This window comes from Cydia pomonella, chromosome 1, assembly GCF_033807575.1.
Source record: "Cydia pomonella isolate Wapato2018A chromosome 1, ilCydPomo1, whole genome shotgun sequence".
NCBI classification, from domain to species: Eukaryota; Metazoa; Arthropoda; class Insecta; order Lepidoptera; family Tortricidae; genus Cydia; species Cydia pomonella.
Window position 1 is genome coordinate 1,465,052 of NC_084703.1, and position 22,613 is coordinate 1,487,664.

Genomic DNA, 22,613 nt, shown 5'->3' on the forward strand with positions numbered 1-22,613 from the left:
TCTTAGAAAATGATACTATTTGATTGAAATCCGTACCCCTAGTGTAAATAAATTCGATTTCGAAACGTGACGTACGCGTTTGCGTTTAGTCTCATTTTGTATTGGATTTAGAAAGAGCGCGCCAAGCGGGGCGTTTTGGAAACTCAAAATCCTATACAAAATGAGACTTAACGCAAACGCGTTCGTCACGTTATGATGTCGATCAAATTTACACTAGGGGTACCGGACAGGATTACAACGGTCGCTGGTCAGCAGCTGTAACCCTCATGGATAAACTGGTAAATAAGTATACACCGTGGGCCAATTAAACCCGACAGATTTTAACCACGCATTCGTGAGGTCATAAGGAGCAAAAAATGTTTTATGAGTTTTGGCCAAATTCGCCAAAAAAAATTTTTTTTTTTCTGAAAAAAAAATCCTTTTGCTTTTTCTGCACACGACACGTTATTTATTTTTACACCTTGGTGAAAAAAATCATTACAACGAATAAGTAAAGTTTTTATTTTTATTTACAGACGACAATTGCGAGTTTACTTTAAAACTTTAATATCTGTCAGTAGGTATGTCTAAACCAAGTCACATAGTGGCAGCGTCACAGCTAAAAAGGCGTTTTTGACTAAGTTATGAAAGAAACAAATTTTTACAGAAATTGTCATTATCTCTAAAACAAGACCGATTTCAGAAAACATTGTATGACATTTTAGTCTCTAAATGCGGTCAAGAATACACCTTTGAGATCTGTCGGGTTTAATTGGCCCACGGTGTATACGTGGAAGCCTGAAAGTAACACCGATATCTGATAAGCTAGCCGAAACGAGTCTACGCTGGTACGGAAACGTTATGAGAAGGCCCGAAAACCATATGGCCCGTAAAGTGCTAGCTATCGACACCGGTCCAAGAGGTTCCGGAAGGCCCCGTCTCACATGGCTATCGGTAGTAAATAGTGACCTCGAAGCTCTAGAATTAGATCCAATGACGACCCAGAATAGAACAAGCTGGCGATTAGGAGAGCCGACCCCAACTGAACATGGGATAAGGCCGGAGAAAGAAGAAGAAGATTACAACGATCACTGGGTTAGCGAAACTAATGTAATTTCATACTGACAATGATGCTGATACTTTTAATTACTTATAGTAAAGATAAAGATATGTTATTATTCAAGTAGGCATATTACAATGCGCTTATGAACGTCAAATAAAGCTACACCGGCTCTAACCCTACACCTCTGAACCGAGGAGATTTAAATTCCCCCTCAATTGGATTTAAAAAGTAAAGTAAAAGAGAAAAAATAAATTAAAAAAAAACTATTCCATTGCGAATATTTTAGTGTAATTTAACAAACAAGTAAACATTTATTGCATAGGGTCTCCCGCGAACCAGGTTCGACGTGTTGCCTCCTTTTTACACTTACGTTCGAATTTACAAGTGCGACAGAGAGGCAACACGTCGAACGTGGTTCGCAGATTCCAGGTAGTAGAGTTCCTTTGTCGCTGGAATTACGTCAGGAATGCGCCAGTAGTAGCCATTGAGGCTGCGTACTACGGCATCTAGGGTTGTCACTGAGACAACAGTAAATGAAGTGCCTGTACCTCTCGCGTCGAATGATATGATAGTTCATTTCTATATGAACTATCACGTAAAATGTTTGTAGACATTTTTTTAGCCTGAGTGTCCCACTGCCGGGCAAAGGGCTCTCCCCTTGATATCCTCGACTCTCGATTTGGTGTTTCCTCCGGCCAGTTGTTCAAGAAGCTGTCCAGGTCATCCCGCCATCTTCGCCTGGGCCTGCCCGGTCCTCGTCCCTCTGCCGGCATCCACTTGGTGGCTATGCTAGCCCACCTCTCCGGATGCATGCGGTAGACATGGCCGGCCCAGTCCCATTTTGGAGTTCAACTCACAAATTTATTTAGTACTTAAAGTAACATTTTTTTTGTATACAAATATTTTGTATACAAAAATAGAGTCAGACAAGATAAATAGGCAGCGATTGTGATAGCTCATGTGATACAAAATATTGTTATTATTTATGAAGATATGTGTTTTGTCATTCGATATATATATTGTGTTATTTTGTTTGCATTCGAGCGCTAAATTTGTTCACATCATTTAAATAAAATTTGTGTAATAATGTCCTATAATATTTATTTATTTACTTTTAATAATAATAATAAATAAATAATAAATATCTTTATTCAGTAATAAAGGACAATATTTGCTTACGTTTTTGTTTACATAGATATAGTTATTAATTAACTTAGCAAGTAGATATAGTACAGTACAGTTACATGGCCAACTACAGTCCCTAAGTCAATATAATAAGGTGGACAATTGGTCAATTAACTGCACTGTTTAGATTACAATAAAATAATATATGATCAACATTTCATGAATAAAGTAAGCTACATCTGTTCCCCGTACTAGTATTCAACTGTATCACGGTGGAAACAGGATTCGCCATCCTCTATTTTTAATATGTTAACATTGTTTACAATCAATAAGCAACATCATGTTATCACTTAAGTTAAATGTTACCCGTAAACGTGGGTCGCTTGACAAAAAACCGGATTCCGATGCTAGTTGCAGTAAGTGTAAACATGTAGTATATGCAAAAGAATCACAGTAATCTTAAAAATTTCACAAGTTTGTCTTAGCATGCGTTTTAGGATCGTTTAAAATATATTATATAGCCATAATGATTTTCTAGTAACTTCAGTTATAATGTTTACAAATATAACGTAACATTTGTTTCGTTTTTATACATTTATAGGTTTTATACCAAGTAGATAGTCTACGTCGATACTGACACCTATATAATAATTTTGTATAATATGTCAAGATGTACATATTTAGTTTTATTATTTACTTAATTCTAATGGTATGTGTATGAAAATTACACTTATCTGAAACTTATGTAATAACTTTATAAAGCTATATTAACTTAATGCTATAAGTATGTATGTGTGTGTTAGCGTTGCTAAGTGTGAGTGGGTGTATGTCTAAAGGTGTGGGTTTTAATGTAAGTAATAGTGTAAGAGAGTGTGTGTGTGTGTGTGTATGTGTGTGTGTGTGCGCGCGCGTGAGTGTATATGTGTGTGTGTGTGTGTGTGTGTGCGTGTGTGTGTGTATGCCAGTTACTCATTTTATTAAAAGTTCAGTGTTGTCGTAGTTCAACAGTTTTAAGTATTCTTCTAATTTCAGCTTGCAAGAATATGTTGTGAGTGTTCTTAGGGTTGTACTTTTACTAATTTTGTTATATACCATTGGACCGAGAACCATAGTGAACCGTTTAGCAAACTTGGTACTATGATTTGGAATGCAGTATACAACATCGTTTCTTCGTCTTGAATCAAGGAAGTCAGGTGGAGTTTTATGCTGTATAAGGATCAATTGCTTAATAAATAGTTGTCTGACGGTTAGAACCGAAATTTCTCTGTACAGGCTTGTAGTTGAATAACGATAGTTTTTAAATGTCATGACTTTGAGTACAATTCTCTGTGCTCTTTCAAGTTTTAGCAAAGTCGTTTTTACTGCACCACCCCAAATATTTATACAGTAACTTGTGATTGATTGGCACAACGCGTAGTAGATAGAAAGTAATAGTTTTTTATCACAAACATGCCGCAATGTTTTAAAAACGTAGGTCAGTTTACGCACTCTCCCCGTAAGGCTACTAATGTGTCCCTGCCAGTTGAGGTGTTTATCCACCTGAACTCCCAGATACCTTATAGATGGAGACTCAGCGATCAAAGGACAATTACAATTAGTGCGATTTAGACATGTGTGGGCTTTGATTATAATAGTGCCTTCTGGTGGTCTGTTTTTATTTCTTACACTAAAGTTTATGAACTTTGTTTTAGATAAGTTAAGTGTTAATAAGTTAGTACTTAACCATTCAATAACTTTATTAAATCCCTCCTGCGCAATTGTATTAACCTCTGACCAAGAGTTTCCATGGAAAAGCAATACAGTGTCATCAGCAAACGTTATCACTTGAGCGTTCTTGAGTACCATTCTACAAAGATCATCTATATAAAGTAGAAAGAGAGTAGGCCCAAGTACACTGCCTTGCGGCACGCCGTAGTTAATATTTTTTTCTACACTGTAGTGATCTCCTACCCTTACTGCCTGTTTTCTGTTTGTAAGGTAGTCCTGAAGAAGGAGTAAAGGTAAACCTCTTATTCCTACATTTTCTAGCTTTTTTATCAATATTGGAACAGACACAGTATCAAAAGCTTTTTTTAAATCAAGGAATATACCTAATGTTTTTTTGCTTTTATCAAGTTTATCAACAAGGAAATTTGTTAATTGTAATACTGCGTCATGAGTCGATTTTTGTGCCCTGAATCCGTGCTGATTAGTACTTAAAAGATGGTTTTTTTCCAGATAACATTTTAGCCTTTTATTGATTATTTTTTCTATGACCTTAGCTAGTGTAGGTAATAGTGATATTGGCCGGTAATTAGCAATAGTATTTTTGTCTCCAGATTTATAAATAGGTGACACAACAGATTTTTTTAAAGCATCTGGAAATTTGCCATTCCTAATGCAAAGGTTACAAATCTTGGTGATTGGGAGAGCTACCACATCAAGAGCTAGCTTTAGGAAATATGATGAAATACCATCCCATCCTGATGATTGACTAGTTTTAAGTGAAAGAACTGTGGCCTTTACTTCTTGCTCATCTGTCGGTAGTATAGTCATAGAATTCAAAGGGGTTACAGCAGAGTTAACGTGTCTAACCCGTTCGGCTTCAGAAAGGTTTGAGTCACTGATAATACTGTCTGCCAAATGTTTACCAATATTGATAAAGTATGTATTTACGTGGTTTAGGGATTCTCGAGGGGACGATTTTAATGTAAGAAGATTTCTCTCGTTATCAGTAGTATTATTAAAATTACAAATTTGTTTTATTATGTTCCATTGCTTTTTTAAATTGTTTTGATGTTCTTTAATTAATGATCTCTGATAGGCTCGCTTAACCGCACTGAGCATACGGTTGCAAGTGTTTCTATATCGTATATAGGTTAATTTAATGATATTATTGTTGGGGTCACGTTTCAGATTTTGGTGAAGTTTGTCTCGGTGTCTGAGACAACGTATTACACCTGGTGTAATCCAGGGTTTTATGTTCCGTTTTCTATGTGAGACTTTTGTTATTTTTGTGTGTCTTTTTAGAGCTTCACTGACAAGATACAGAAACACATTTGTTGCACGATTAACATCCGATCCTTTTATCACTGAGTCCCAATCTACTTGGTTTAACTCTTGTATAGCCGAGTTATAATCTACTTTTTTATAAGTTTGAAGTGGTTTAGGCTTTTGTGTTTTGACTTTGGAAATGGATAGCATAACTGAAGAGTGGTCTGTAATTGAAGTGTCACATACCACTGTCATATTTGGAAATTTGGTCTTAATCATGCAGTGGTCTAAACAACTGTTACCTCTGGTTGGAAATTTATGGGAAGGTAATAGTCCATGGGAAGCCAGCATATCTAAATAGTCAGTTGAAAAATTGTCTTGGTTGTTTTCAACTATATTTATATTGATATCACCTAAAAGGATAATATTACTGTATCGCTTAAGTTTGTTTAATACTGTGTCTAAAGAGTAAATAAATGTGTCCGGTCGTCTGTATGAGGGAGGCCTATATACAGAAACGATAGCATAGTCCATTCCAAGCGTTGTGATAAGGCAGTTTGCGTCTTTTATATCTTCAGATTCCGTAGATGTAAATGGAAGATCAGTTTTAACGTAAACAACTACACCATCGTTCTGATTAAAGTTACGTTGTGTTGAGGCAGCTCTATAATTGGGCAAGAGGGGTATTCCTTTACCATCGCTAAGCCAACATTCCGTTAAAATAATGGCATCAAAGTCTAAATCAACTCGTTTTAAAAGGACCTGCAACTCGTTAAAGTTGTGATTAAGACTTCTTATGTTTTGTGTTAATACCCTAAACTGATTATTAGAAGCTTTGAGTAAATTCTTGCAACATTCCGGATTATCTACTGCCACAGAATTGTCGATATTGATAGAACTATCAATATCAGATGATAATAAATTGACGTCGGTCATCAATAAGAGGTATAAGTAAATGATTGATTTTCAAGTAAGTAATTCTGTGGCCGTTGTAATTTATGGACTGTTGCTTATTAAATGAGTGTTTAGTAACTGGCGTGTGCGTGTATGTGTTAAGTGTGTTTGGCATGAATGTATTTAGTGAAATATCTATAATAACAATAAAAAACTTACAGTACGTCTCATATAATAGTCATTGGTTAGAAGAAGATTTCAGAGTTTCAATTTGCTGTTCCGATTTGATCCAAATAGTTTGAGAGCTATCCGTTTTCTTCACGAACACCCGTCCTTGCCAGGTCCAGCAGTGTTTGTAGTTAAAATTTTTGCGTAGTTCCCGAGCAAGAAAGTGCAGTTTTCGGCCACGCGGCGTTAGAGCCTCCGATATGTAAACCGGTAGTTTGTCCATTTCCATGCTCAGGTTCACCGTGTTGAACTTGTCTTCAGGGTGCAATTTATTATATTGCTTGACAGCGTTTAATAACGCTTTGCTTTGGTGGGTGGATCCAAACTCCGTTATGATGGTATTTTGATTATTTTTCAATCGCCTAACTTGCTTTATATCATTTGGCGATAACGGCAATTGCAACGAGTTATGTATCGCGTTCAGTATGTCACGTAAGTCTTCATTTTCTGTAACAGGAATATTTCTTATTTCAACCGTAGCAACTTTTTGAGCCCTTTTGCAAATCTTCTACTTGGATTTCAAGGTTGTTGATCTTTAGTAAGGCGTCTTCGTGTTCCGTTGAGATCTTGTCAACTTTTTCTTTTATGTTATTATACATTGATGTCGTGTGTTCCAACATTTTTTCAATGTTGTTGTTGGTTTTAATTATCTCCTTGTTTTGTGCCCTTAGTTCTTCAATCGCCTTATATAACTGCACACTTTCGGTTTCTCTATCTTTTTTGAAGCTATTTAACATGTCCTTAATTTCTGATTGGAGTGACGTCATATCGTCCAGGTCCGTATGTCCTTTGCGCTTTCTCATGTTGACATTGGAATTCTCCATATTAAGTGATAAGTCAGGATTAGACGATGCTTTTTCTCCAGCCATTTTATTCTGTTGATCTTGCATATACTGTGCTTCCTTATCTCTGAGCGCAACACCGATGAATAGTAAACCAGTGTAAGTCCTTTGTTACTAGCTGTTCAATTGTCAGGTTAATGCTTAACCAAATAAGTATTAGTCTCCTTTGGCAATTATTTAACTAAAATTAATAAATCCAATCACGGTGCACTGTAGTGTTGTCTTAAAGAACGACGGTGAGCGAATCGAATTGCGACATTTAAATAATAATAAATGTCTTTATTCAGTAATACAGGACAAATATTTGCTTACGTTTTTGTTTACAATTACATAGATATAGTTATTAATTAACTTAGCAAGTAGATATAGCACAGTACAGTTACATGGCCAACTCCAGTCCCTGAGTCAATAGAATAAGGTGTACAATTGGTCAATTAACTGCACTGCTTAGTAAAGATTACAATAAAATAATATTTATTTATTAATTAAAAAATATTTACCGTGTAAGTAACTTGGTTTTGTACAGTCATAGTTATTTATTTATAATGTTATAAATATTACATGTCAAGTTATTTACGCATTATGCAGTTGCAATATAACATTGTAATTTATTAAAATATTAGGATATGTACAATGTCAATTAAATCATAAACATAAAATGATTACATGATAATTATTAAATTCCATTTATAAATTATACTGTAAACTTATATGTGTGAATACATGACATAGAAATATAAATTACAAAAATAAGCCAGACGGCAACCCTGCGAGTAACGGGGCCAGTAAGTGTGCCAGCACTTGTCGTTAACGGCCCGACCTGCGTGTCATCGACTCCCCCCACTCCCCTCCACGCCCCCCAATCGCCTGAACACCTACCACAATCGGATTAACGTGTGAACTTTCTGCTAAAATTCACATTTTTACCAACATATTATAATGTATTTCTTTAGGTAACTAAATGTAAACAAACCACAATAAGGTATTTTATTGGGCAAGATTATTCATAGAGTCAATTTGTTTTAACTTGATGTATCTACGATATTTTATTTAGGTGTTTGACATAACAATGAAGCTGCTATAATAGTGCTATATTGCTCTTGACAATTTAATAGTAATTTCGTTTTGTAATATTTGCTATTACTTCGCCCTAGAAAAGAACGTAAATCGAGACGAAATATTTAACCATTTCTGCCGTACAAGCAAGCGTCGGATTACCGAGTACCTACTGTAGTCTTTTTTATACATTTGCACACATTAAATAGAGTATTTATACAAGCTTTTATTCAACTTGCCCTGTTATAGTATGTATGGGACAAATCTTGCAAGTTAAATTTGACCCACTTCCCGGTTTCCGATGAAGCTGGAAATTTGCACACATATGTAAGTCGGGTGACAATGCAATATGACGGTACCATCAAGCTGATCTGATGATGGAGACAGGAGGTAGCCATAGGAACTCTGTGATAAAACAAAGCAACCTAATTGTGTTTGGGGTTTTTAGAATTGTCTCGATGAGTATTAGTTGCCTGTGGAAAAAAAGTACAGTCAGCTATAAAAGCTTGTACCAGAAATGAATTTTTTGCCAAAAACTTATTTATATAATTTATATGAACTAGTGTAGTCGGTAGTGAGCCTACGAAGGAGGTCCCGATTTGGACCCTGATATGGGCATTTATTTGCGTAGTTATTATATATGTATGTACATAAAGGCATACGACTAAGGTAGGTCCTCAATATAAAATACGCCGATAGAATTTCTTTCGCATTTTTCTATGATGAATTTCATACGTGCCTATCTTGTTACGACCACAAGCTCGTATCACATACCCAATCCAATTTGGACTCTGACCAGTATAATATAAGGTTGTTTATTATTCGCGTTCAACTGCAATTTGTATTCTGTACACATTTTATTGAGACCGCTATTACGTCTATTAAATAAATGGGTTTTAGTACGTGCTTCTTCATTTGCTATACTTATTATTATATGTAATTCTATTTTATAATTCGGGTGTCATATCGATTTGTTTTAATGGCGGCTGTCATAAGTTAACTGTTTGTTTACGACTTGTGCCACTGTGTTCATTTATATGAATTCAGTTACAGTACATAGGTACAGTACAGGGTACCGAGTGTAAGGGTCGGCAACGCGCATGCAACACCTCTAGAGTTGCAGGCGTCCATATGCTACGGAGACTGCTTACCATCAGGCAGGCCGTATAAGCCACCGACATAATATTAATAAATAATAAAAATAATAAATAAATATTATAGGACTTTACTTCACAAATTGACTAAGTCCCACAGTAAGCTCAATAAGGCTTGTGTTGAGGGTACTTAGACAACGATATATATAATATATAAATATTTATAAATACTTAAATAGATAGAAAACACCCATGACTCAGGAACAAATATTCATGCTCATCACACGAATAAATGCCCTTACCAGGATTTGAACCCGGGACCATCAGCTTCGTAGGCAGGGTCACTACCCACTAGGCCAAACCGGTAGTCAAAAAAGAAAAATACTTATAAAAGTACGCTGGGACTTGCGAGAGTTTTGACAGCGTTTTCTACTAACGATTGTCATGTTGGCTAGGTCCCCTGTGGCTTGATATGGCAAACACTTGTGCAAAATTGCTAGAATATTTTTAAATTTTCATAAATTTGATTGACTGAAATTGTATAAGGTAATTATGTAATCTGTTTTGACATTTAATTTAATTTATTTTATTTATATTGTTTTACCATATTTCTGATTTTATTTTCTTGTTTTCTTAGAGTGTAAGTAAAATGACAATTTGAATTAGTTTTGACATTTTTCTGCGCATGATTTTTATATTTTTGTATGTCTTTGATTCAGCATTATTAATTTATTATTCTTGATAATTTATGTTTTCCTAGCATGTAAGTGCGTTGGTCTGTCACTGTAAACTTGCATTGTGTTCAATAAAAAAATAAATAATAATAAACGCAGTGCAATGGAAAGTGGCCGGCCGTGGGTGACCTCCAACTTGACCCACTGCGACCCACCTGTCTGAATCACCGGGCCATTAGCTGGTTGGCAATTTGAAAAAGAAATTGCGTGACAACACCCGTAACGGTAAGAAACTTATATACGGAAATTGCACATATCGGAAACTGGTTTTTTTTAGGGTTCCGTTGTCAACTAGGAACCCTTATAGTTTCGCCATGTCCGTCTGTCTGTCTGTCTGTCTGTCTGTCCGAGGCTTTGCTCCGTGGTCGTTAGTGCTAGAAAGCTGAAATTTGGCATGGATATATAAATCAATAAAGCCGACAAAGTCGTACAATAAAATCTAAAAATTTAATTTTTTTAAGGTAGCTCCCCTACACGTAAAGTGGGGGTGAATTTTTTTTTTTGCTTCAATCCTAGAGTGTGGGTTATCGTTGGAAAGGTCTTTCAAAACGAATAGGGGTTTTCAAGAATCATTTTTTGATAAAGTGAATATATTCGGAGATAATGGCTCCGAAAGAAAAAAAAATGTGTCCCCCCCTCTAACTTTTGAACCATAGGTCCAAAAAATATGAAAAAAATCGTGGAAGTAGAGCTTAAGAAAGACATTCAATGAAAACTATAGCAGACATGATCAGTTTAGCTGTTTTTGAGTTATCGCAAAAAGTTTTCCCTTCATAGTAAAAAGACTTACTTTAATTAGGTACTGATTATGCAGCCTATTTGTTTAACTCGGGTGAAAGGTACCGTTTCATCCCTTGGTTAACAATTTACTATACTTTAAGCTCCAGTTTAGCTTATTGTGACGGAAGAGTAACTACGGAACCCTACACTGAGCGTGGCCCGACATGCTCTTGGCCGTTTTTTTATACTACGTCGGTGGTAAACAAGCATACGGCCCGCCTGATGGTAAGCAGTCTCCGTAGCCTCCAGAGGTACATGTGCGTTGCCGACCCTAACACTCCGCAATCTCGTTGATCTCTGGCAACCTTACTCACCGGCAGAACGTGTGATTAATTTTACTTATTGACAATTATAGAACGAGACTTAATAATCGCGCGGCGGTCATGTGTTAATTTAGTATGGTGTGTGGTGGGTAACAAATAACCCTACAAAATTACGTAGGTTATACATGGTATGTTGTCAGGAATCTTATAACGTGTTTTTAATTTCGTCGCATTGCTATTTACCCCTCACGCAGTGTTGGTATGAAATGGTAGGACAGGGTGCAAAAATAGGTAGAAACGGGTGGAGTTTAAAGTGAAAAATAGGTAGATCTACCACTCAATAGAAGTACATTTTTATGATTTAAAATGTGTATAAAATGTTTTGAATTATTTATAAGTTTTTAAAATTGTGACGTTAGTACACGTATTTATTAAAGAAATTGAAACAAAAGTTAGGATTTCCATTGTTTGTAGGTAATAAACCTGCTTGTATAATCTGTTTCTTTGGCAAGTTTTCATTAAATCGAATCTAAATTCGGTAGAAATTAAGCAATGTTCCTTAACATGTATTGAGAATTGCTTACAATTGCACCATTTTGAAAAATAGGTAGATTTCAGGCCGAGGGAGGTAGGTACAACGCAGGCAAAATTGGTAGATCTACCAAAAAGTTGGTAGATGTGACAACACTGCCCTCACGGGCGCACGCGAATGACACGTCTAGACATATTAAATACTAGGGCTAAGATATTGGGTTATACATAATTGGGTGCAGTGTTGGCCGAATGTTAATTAGAATTGTCAATTATCCATTATAAATTGAACCTTAAACTGTAACCTTCCGTTACGTTGTACGGTTCAATTTGTAATGGTTATTGGTCAATTCTTATTAACGTACGGCTAACACTGGGTGCTATTACCGTGCCTAATTAGGTCATAAGCCTTAGCGCGTCACAAACTCGCGCGAATGATGCCTGCACGTGTATACATAATTACGCAGCCAAGTTAAGTGGTCCAAGAGCAAGATAAGCAATATAAGAATCAAAGGAAAGCGCATGACAATCGAGAGAGCCGTGGGATGGGAGCTTCCTTCTCTTTACCCGAGTTTCGAAAGAAAGTAAAAGCAGGCCGCTCTCTCAACGTGGATGTAACACATTATGCATTTGTGAGCACATTTTGATAAAAATATAAACATAACCATTAAACCATAAAAAAATAAACATAAACACAAACATTTTGACGACCGGTCTGGCCTAGTGGGTAGTGACCCTGCCTACGAAGCTGATGGTCCCGGGTTCAAATCCTGGTAAGGGCATGTATTCGTGTGATGAGCATGGATATTTGTTCCTGAGTCATGGGTGTTTTCTATGTATTTAAGTATTTATAAATATTTATATATTATATATAGGTATCGTTGTCTAAGTACCCTCAACACAAGCCTTATTGAGCTTACTGTGGGACTTAGTCAATTTCTGTAATAATGTCCTATAATATTTATATTATAACCTATAATTTTTATCTCTTGTAGTGCGTCTCCGACTGTGAAGTTTGGCAGTCAGAACCAATTTTACAAGCTTTTACAGTACATATGATGCTACTTTATAGCACTAGTGCGAAAATTAGCATATTATGTTACTGTGTCGAACATTTATGGGGCCATATGTACTGTAAAACGTTGTACGATACATATGCGAATAAGTAATCCGCAACTCGTGTCGATTTAAAACACTCCCTTCGGTCGTGTTTTAATTTATCGCCACTCGTTTCAAATTTCCTATTTTTCGCACTTGTATCGTAATGTATTATTACAGTACATATGATGCTCTTTTACCGCACTAGTGCGAAAATTAGCATATTACGTTACTGTGTCGAACATTTAAAGGGCCATATGTACTGTAAAACGTTGTACGATACATGTGCGAATAGGTAATTCGCAACTCGTGTCGATTTAAAACACTGCCTTATTTCCTAGTTTTCGCACTTGTATCGTAATGTACTATTATACAATCCTGATATAATAGAGAGATTATATTATATCACTATTGTAAACAATACTTTTTCTACGAGACACATATTAGAATACTTTTATTACTATAAAACTTAAATAATTAATGCACATTGGTAATAGTATCTCAGTAAACAAAATGTAGTACAAAAGATATAAACGCACGTTGAATAAATATGCTCATGAAATAGTTGCCCGTTTATGTCTTTTCTATGGGAGCGCGGCGGCATGTTATTGGTCAAATTCTTTATGGTTGACTACAGCGTATCGAAATGAATGTTATAGTTGAGTATGGGCTCCCACTATAGATGAAAAGTACGCAATAATAGTTTGGTATACGAAATCTTAATCCAACCATTACAGTCGACTAGTAGAAAAATACTAATTATACGATTCATGTCAATAAGTAAATACATTTGGATAGACTCGAACCAAGTTTACACTGCATGGCATTTGCAATGACGAAGTGTGGCAATATTATCTGTAATGTCCAATTTCTTTGAAAATATGAAGTTTATAAATGACTCACATGTTTTCAAGACGGAGTGAAGTTAATTTAAACGGACTTTAAAATTGTACTATGTTTACTTGACGACCGGTTTGGCCTGGTGGGTAGTGACCCTGCCTACGAAGCTGATGGTCCCGGGTTCAAATCCTGGTAAGGGCATGTATTTGTGTGATGAGCATGGATATTTGTTCCTGAGTAATGGGTGTTTTCTATGTATTTAAGTATTTATAAATATTTATATATTATATATATCGTTGTCTAAGTACCCTCAACACAAGCCTTATTGAGCTTACTGTGGGACTTAGCCCATTTGTGTAATGATGTCCTATAATATTTATTTATTTATTGTTTATAATGTTTTATATGATTGAGAGCGATTTCATTCAACAGATAACAAAAAGTAAATAAATTTATGTAACATATTATGCGTTTGTAACAGTACAGTCAGCTGCAGGGAAAGGTGACCCCCACTGCATACAATCAGTCTATGCAGTCTTTGGGCCGAAGGCGAGGGCTTAATCAACACGAGTTCGTAATTCTTTGACCGCTCGTGGCACACATAATGTTTTTCATCACACTTGTGAGGAAATAAATAAAGCTTATGCTTAGGCATAAGACGGTGTCAGACGTACATTACAGGCCTAGGTCGAAATTTAGGATTTACAGACTGCATTACCTAGCGTGTTTATTTGTTCGAATTTACGGGCGTATCGCCTACGTGTTAATTAATCTTTTAAGATCAACTGTGATAAAAAAAAATTATAACACAAAGTGCAACAATCCTCTGATTTACGAGATTTCCAAGGTTCAGTCAGCGAAACTGTAGATCTATTGGATAAAGTTATCCACAGTGGCAGATGCTTGTGGCGCGTTATCTTATTTGTTTATTAGGATCACCAACAGAAGATACAATTCACATACTATAATTTACATACTAAAAGAGCACATTAATAATTGATCCCCCACTTAAAGGCAATCACAGCATGCATTATTTAAGTTAAGATTCAGAATAAGACCTTAATATAAATATAAATATGATATTAAATAACAAAACACCTACTTAATACGAACAATACATTTTCCACACAAAAGTAACTAAGTTAGCCGAGCTAGCTGAGGTTGTCAACAGATAATAATTTGTTTTTAAATGAGGCTTCACTGTCGTGAAACACATCCAAAGCAGGGACATTATTAGCATGCTTGTTGTATAGGCGAGCCAGGTGAGGCAAAGGGGAGTGAGCCAATAGGTTAGTTCGACTACGACGCACATAGAGTAAGTATCTTATACGCTTCTATTGGTGGTGAATGTCGCAACGAAACGAGATTTCCGACCGACTAATTCTTGATTGTTAATTTGTGACTGTGAAGCAGGTGCTTTACCAAACAAGGTCAGGGTCATATTGGATCTTCGGTAGCTTACTCGCTGCTCGACCATCGCTTTTATAACTATTTAAACCTACGCTCGAAAAAGCTGGCCGTAATGCTTGTGGTAGTCAAAAATACTACAAAAATACAAATAAATGCCCTTATTAGGGTTCAAAATCGGGACCTCCTTCGTAGGTTCACTACCGACTACACTAGTTCATTATTAATTAGTTCATATAAATTATATAAATAAGTTTTTGGCAAAAATTTCATTTCTGGTACAAGCTTTTACCGCTGACTGTACTTTTTTCCCACAGGCAACTAATACTCATCGAGACAACTCTAAAAACCCCAAACACAATTTGGTTGCGTTGTTTTTATCACAGAGTTAAATTCCTATGGTCACCTCTAGTCTCCATCATCAGATCAGCTCGATGGTACCATAATATAGAAATGTCACCCGACTTATGCAATGCAAATTTTCAGATCTATCGGAAATCGGAAAGTGGGGCAAATTTAGCTTCCAAAATTTGACCCACACATACAATACTGACAGGGCAAGTTACAGGGTAAATTACAAGGGTTTCTGACTTACCGCAAAATGGTATTCCATCAGGACTCCACCTCCCATTGTCGCTTCGCGGGGCCTAGTAACCCTAAGCTCCATTCATAAGCATACATGGAGACAGAGCCTTCTTCAAGTGTCTCGTCGGAGAATGGTGACGCGCACTCCTAATACACTCAATTAACTACTTACCGCAGAATGGTATTCCATCAGGACTCCACCTCCCATTGTCCCCGCAGACCCGTCTCGCGGGGCCCAGTAGCTCGAAGCCCCGCTCGCACGCGTACGTGGCTACGGAGCCCTCCTCGAGGGTTTCGTCGGAGAATGTGACGTGGGAGTGAGCGGGGGCGCCCGGGAACCGGCATGTTGCTGACGCGCCTGGGGACAAATTGGGGATTTTTAGGGACATTTTTATTTACGTATACAAGTTCACACAACAGATGCGGCGATTTGATGCCCACGCATGTTGAATTTTATAACAAAATCTCGTTACATAGATAGATAATGAGCACTTTATTACAATAAATTGAATACAAAAAAATAATGGAAATTATTAAAAAATACAATACCTCAAAGATTTTAATATTAAAGTTTCTTTTTTCTTTCTTTTGACTAAACGAATAAAAGGTACAATTTCGTTAATAAAAATAGATTGTATAACACCTTATACACAAACGCAAAATCACAATTTTCTTGTAAGTATTCTATACTTCAAGACTACTTCTACTTGATCGACACATCACGACCAAGTACAGTCAAGTGCAAAAACATGTATCGAATAAATCGTCTCATAAATATGGTACTACGCTCTTATTACACTGGAATAAGATGCTATGGGACATATTTTTGAGTTAGATGTGAACACCCATATTTTTACACTTGACTGTTCTTAGCATTTAGTAAGGGGATTGGCTATCAGTACCCCTAGTGTAAATTTAGTCGATAGCGAAACGTGACGTACGCGTTTGAGTTAAGTCTCATTTTGTATCGGTTTTTGAACAGCGCGCCAAGCGGGACGTTTTGGAAAGTCAAAAATCTCATACAAAATGACACTTAACGCAAACGCGTACGTCACGTTTCGCTGTCGAAAATATTTACACTAGGGGTACAGGTGACATCCATAACATTGCATTTACAGTTTATTCTCCGTGAACGATTTTGTATTCTTAATTGTTATTAGCTATAAAAGTGACTACCAATAACAGAATGCTTTATTTATAGGTAGCTTATTGTGTGTGGTCGATTTGTGTGAGAATGTCCTAAGTATAGATAATACGAGTACTGTACCAGATTTTGAGTATCCATTGTATTGTTTTTATGCAATGGGTCTCATATATATAGATATCTAATCTGATACAATTACGAGACAATCTCGTAAAGATAAATATAGTTTATTTTTCAAGTAGGCATATTACAATTCCCTTATATATGAACGTTAAATAAAGCTACGCCGTAGATATTTATCAAAACTCCTCCATTAATAAATGGTTTTACCGCGTTTAAGTTAAAATATGGAAACACTTTAAGAGCTACGAACAAACAAGAAAGGGAAAGTGACGCATGACGAATGCGCTGAACAACCAAATTCGATATGATCCATAGATCAGAGAAAGCGTGCATTCGAACTAGTGTTGGCTAAGGCGTGAGTCTTTAGGACCCCATTCTGATTTTTAGACTCGATCATTTAACAAACGAAATGATGGACATAAGCAACGTCGGAAAAGCCTGGTGACCGTGGTGAGCCCTGAATACCCGCTTTTAAAACCCCATGTCGTAAAACGTGAGGTCTCTAAAATACTTGCAGGTTTTATCAACTAGACGCCTTGTCTGTAACTTTCTGTACAAAACAGTATGCCGATTTTTGCGAGGAAAGGCACGTCAAATCTATAGCTATTTGTACGTATGTAAACGTCAGTCCATACAATACATATGACCAAAGTTCCCTATTCTGTAAGTGTCAATATAAGTACAATTTTACTGTATGTAATTATGCCCACTACGTCCTACATAATCACCCACAGAGTCTACTACTTCACTTGGGTATAAAATAACCTCTTTTTAGGGTTCCGTACCCAAAGGGTCAAACGGGACCCTATTACTGAGACTTCGCTGTCCGTCCGTCCGTCCGTTTGTCACCAGGCTGTATCTCATGAACCGTGATAGCTAGACAGTTGAAATTTTCACAGATGATGTATTTCTGTTGCCGCTATAACAACAAATACTAAAAACAGAATAAAATAAATATTTAAGGGGGGCTCCCATACAACAAACATATTTTTCCCTTCCCCTTCGTGCGCGAGTCCGACTCTCACTTGCCCGGTTTTTTAATAAATTTATCTGATATCTTTAAAATCTTGTTGTCTCAAAATACTATAGAACCTCCAAAACTAAACATAGATTTTAAAGGAGGATTCAAGTGTTTTTCGCTTCAAGGATTTGACGATCTACTCGAGTATAGTCATGGAAATGTTAAACTAAATGCTGTTCTTCACATTTACTAATACAACAATGCCTTCAGGGCAGCGCGTCCGGGATGTCCGAGATGCGCGCGTGGACGGGTTCCCGGCCATCATGCGCGCGCGCTGCGAGGCGCGCGGCGCCTGCGAGACAGCCGCAACAGTCTCCTGGCAGTTATAGCTGACAGGCTTGATAGTCAGCTTTATTGTGAACTGGACCAGGGTGCATTCAGTGGTAACATGATTCACATGAGTATATGTAGTTATTACTGGTGTATGTGCCTGGCTCCAGTTAAACACTATAATATTTAATTTTAAGTTAAATTTAGTATGTATAATAACATATTTTAGTGTGCTTAAGAAATTATGTTAAAACTAATAGTGTATGGAGGAAGGTCTGAAATAAATGGTCTTTATTTTTATATTATTTTATTCATTATTTATTCTAAAGTATTTTAACGTGGTCCGATTCGATATCGGATGTCGGATACGACAACAAAAACCAAAAAAGTGCCTATTTATTTATATATTTAATAATTGTTTGTTGTTCAAAAGAAAGCGTTAATGCAACAAGACTTGGTGCCATAGGGTATGCTCTAGCAACTATTTTTCTCCTAACTTCATCCGAGATCCGATATCAGTGGGCCCAAACCGAAAACCGAATTTCGCAAATTGCGGGGATCTTTCTCTTTTACTCTCACTAAGAAGTAAATAGAGTGACAGAGAAATGCCCGCAATTGACGAACTTCGATTTACGCGGTTGTAGCCCAGATCGCAAGATGTGACAACGCTCTTGGACGTATAAAGACTCGATTCTTCCCGCCTCTAAATCTGTCCAAGCCATATACGGTAGTGAGGATTTGGCAGAATTAGACACAATAGAAGATATACTGATGTGTCGACTTTATCGTAGTGATAAGTACCGTTTACAATTGGTCAGTCTCGCCGACGACATCTTAGTGTAACCAATTGGCTACTTGACTGTTTTTTTGTAAATAATGTCAATCGATCTTGATTTTCCTGAGGATCAAGTGTCTATATAGGACTCATGGCATTTAAGCAACACAAAGGTCAGAAATGATTTGCTTATAGTACATTACGATACAAGTGTGAAAAATAGGAAATTCGAAACGAGTGGCGATAAATTAAAACACGACCGAAGGGAGTGTTTTAAATCGACACGAGTTGCGAATTACCTATTCGCACATGTATCGTACAACGTTTTACAGTACATGGCTCTTTAAATGTTCGACACAGTAACGTTATATGCTAATTTTCGCACTAGTGCGGTAAAGTAGCACCATATGTACTGTAAATACTATTATTACATACTTAGTTATATTTTTGCATAATTTGATGTAAGTATATCCATAGCCATTTGATTATTGAAAAATTAGGAGATTTCATACAAATTTCTAATTGCTCCTAGCTCTTATAATAATAAAAAATTCTAAAATAAAAAGTAGTTGTAGTATAGCTGTGCTTGATATACAACAAATTGTGTCAAAATATTTTCAATTATGTTCATATCCAGAGGGGAATTTGTCAAATTTGGATTACGTTTTTTTGAAAAGGCGATTTCGCGCAGGGCCTCCACTTCTGTCTTAATGTTGTAAACAAATGTGACCGGTACATAAATTCTGAAAATATTTTCTAAACTTATGTACGAAATATCATTTCATATTTACCAGTCACTTCGGTGAAGAGAAACATCGTGAGGAAACCGGACTAATCCCAATAAGGGCTAGTTTACCCGGGTTGGAAGGTCAGATGGCAGCCGCATTCGTAAAAACTAGTACCTACGCCAAGTCTACGGATTAGTTGCGGATCCCAGGCTTCCATAAGCCGTAGCAAAAGGCCGCGGCAACGCGAGGAAGGAGAGTATTTCTAAAATAGAATTTTGCCGTTTTTCACAAATTTTCTAGCAACAAAATCGATATTAAAAAATCGCTCCTCAGTGCTACTAATTTGAAAAGGCATCCGCCATTTTGAAAATTTTCCAAAAAATCTAATAAAAAAATAAAACAAGTAACTATTGAACCTGCTCACAAAATTTCACGGGAATCGGTTGAGAAATGCAACCCGCAAAGGAGAACATCCAGACATAAGGAAATTAAATGATTTCCTTATGTTATGTTAAAACTCGTTTACCACGTTATCCTTGTGCCTTACTCTATGTGCGTCGTAGTCGAACTAACCTATTGGCTCACTCCCCTTTGCCTCGCCTGGCTCGCCTATACAACAAGCATGCTAATAATGTCCCTTCTTTGGATGTGTTTCACGACAGTGAAGCCTCATTTAAAAAAAAATTATTATCTGTTGACAACCTCAGCTAGCTCGGCTAACTTAGTTACTTTTGTGTGGAAAATTTATTGTTCGTATTAAGTAGGTGTTTTGTTAATTAATATCATATTTATATTTATATTAAGGTCTTATTCTGAATCTTAACTTAAATTAAATAATGCATGCTGTGATTGCCTTTAAGTGGGGGATCAATTATAAATGTGCTCTTTTAGTATGTAAATTATAGTATGTGAATTGTATCTTCTGTTGGTGATCCTAATAAACAAATAAACAAATAAACAAAAAAAATGTGGGCAAACTTCAACGGAGATCTTCACTAATGCTCGGTCAACAATAAATTCTATACTTATTTGTCATTTCGTCACAAATTCCGGATACTAAGCTAAGACACAGATGACATCACATCCGTAAACACTCTCTAGGGTCAAATGACTAAGAAACCAGAGGATTTTCCTCGATGACACACACTGAGCGCGCCCTCTATTGGGCTTCGTAACTGCTTTCACTTCACACGGAATATGGAAAATATACCGTATTGTCTTTACTTAAGGTCTACATCAGATTGACTAGAGATGAATCTACAGTCCTACGAGATCAGGTGGAAACTATTACTTATATACTTCTATTATATGAGTGAGAAAATAATATATTAAAGTATTCCCGTCTCATTCTAGCAGGATCATTAAGTTCTAGGCTTAAGGAAATATCTATGTTTATGTATTTTCTACGTATGTAGGCCACGAGGGCATTGACCTTTGTTTATATATATGGATGCCTATATTATTTACATTACATCGGAAATGTGTTTATTATTTAAATTAAATGGTTGTAAAATAGCTCTTTACAAGCCTTTTGCGATTTAGACCTTTAGACCTTAGGGGAAAGTCTAGAACTACTTTAGGTCTCTGAGAAAAGTATATAGACCTGGTACTCACGGTTTACTTGCTCTGATAGAGCAGGAGACAGGTAGGTGTTAGAGTGAGAAAGCTATAGGGTATATTATTTAATTTCTAGACTTACAGTTATTTTAGTTATTTGGTTTAATAGTTAAAATATAAAAAATATAAAAGTGAAAGCGTTGGGGGCCTAGCGGTAAGAGCGTGCGGCTTGCCATCTGGAGGTCGCGGGTTCAAACCCCGGTTCGTACCAATGAGTTTTTCGGAACTTTTTTTTTTTTTAATACTACGTCGGTGGCAAACAAGCATACGGCCTGCCTGATGGTAAGCAGTCTCCGTAGCCTATGTACACCTGCAACTCCAGAGGAGTTACATGCGCGTTGCCGACCCTAACCCCACCCCCCTCGTTGAGCTTATGTACGAAATATCATTTGATAATTACCAGTTGCTTTTCGATGAAAGAAAACATCGTGAGGAAACGGGACTAATCCCAACGAGGCCTAAGTTTGCCCAGAAGTTGGAAACCCAGAGGTTGGAAGGTCAGATGGCAGTCGCTTTCGTGAAAACTAGTGCCTACGCCAAATCTTGGGATTAGTTGTCAAGCGGACCCCAGGCTCCCATGAGCCGTGGTAGAAATGCCGGGATAACGCGAGGAAGAAGAAGTTAATACGTATATAAAAGGATACAATTCAAAGGCAAAAAGCCAACATTTTTTTCCCGGTTTCGGGGTTGGACCCATAGTAAAAGTTGCTCATTATTACCTATGCATATATTCACCCCGTGAATTATTGCAGGTGACTAAAAAACACCCTATATTCACATCGAAAAATATTGCCGGGAGTGAAAATAAACAGCCTGTATGTATACCTAAATTTGTAGTTGAAAGATATTAATTTATCAACACATTTGAAGTAAACCAAATAACATAAATATTGTATCAAAACTTATAACCTAAACTAAATTATAACCATCGAAATTAATAATAATTAGAAAAAATAACCCACTAAAATAAAAATTCTCCCGTCGGCAAGGTGCCATAGGGAGCGTGCATGAACTGCAGGAGGCAGCACAGGAGCTGTCAGATTTTTGGCGCGAAGCGTAAATGTGATGTTTATTGTTCCGATGTAGCCCACAAGATGGCAGAACCTACTATGCACCAGAAAACACTTGACGTGTAAATGTGCATGTTTATGGTTCCGATTCAGACCACAAGATGGCAGACCCTCCAACGCGCACGGTCCCTATAGATGCTGGCAGCATTACCCCGCTGGATTGCAATACTAATGTGCTGCGCGAGGAAGCTGCCAGCCCTACGGTCCCCAGTCGCATTCACAAGCCTCTTTGACAAAGCCCCAAATACTACTTAACACACACTTTTTTTTTTCTTTATTTCGTATACCTCGTTTTGAGAGCACTCCCCTGACTGCCACACCCGGTATCGGAATCCTTGGCGTCGACATCTCGAGTGAAGTCCAGTTCCGCGGC

The 22,613-nt window shown here is 36.9% G+C and overlaps 1 protein-coding gene across 1 annotated transcript in view; it reads right to left on the bottom strand.

The window, feature by feature from the left end:
* The window catches only part of LOC133526104 (seizure protein 6 homolog), a 118,811-nt gene that overhangs the window by 55,172 nt on the left and 41,026 nt on the right, over positions 1 to 22,613 (bottom strand). Inside the window, exon 2 of the mRNA XM_061862572.1 lies at positions 15,665 to 15,850. Coding sequence (XP_061718556.1) covers positions 15,665 to 15,850 — 186 coding nt within the window. The remainder of the gene's footprint in view (positions 1 to 15,664; positions 15,851 to 22,613) is intronic.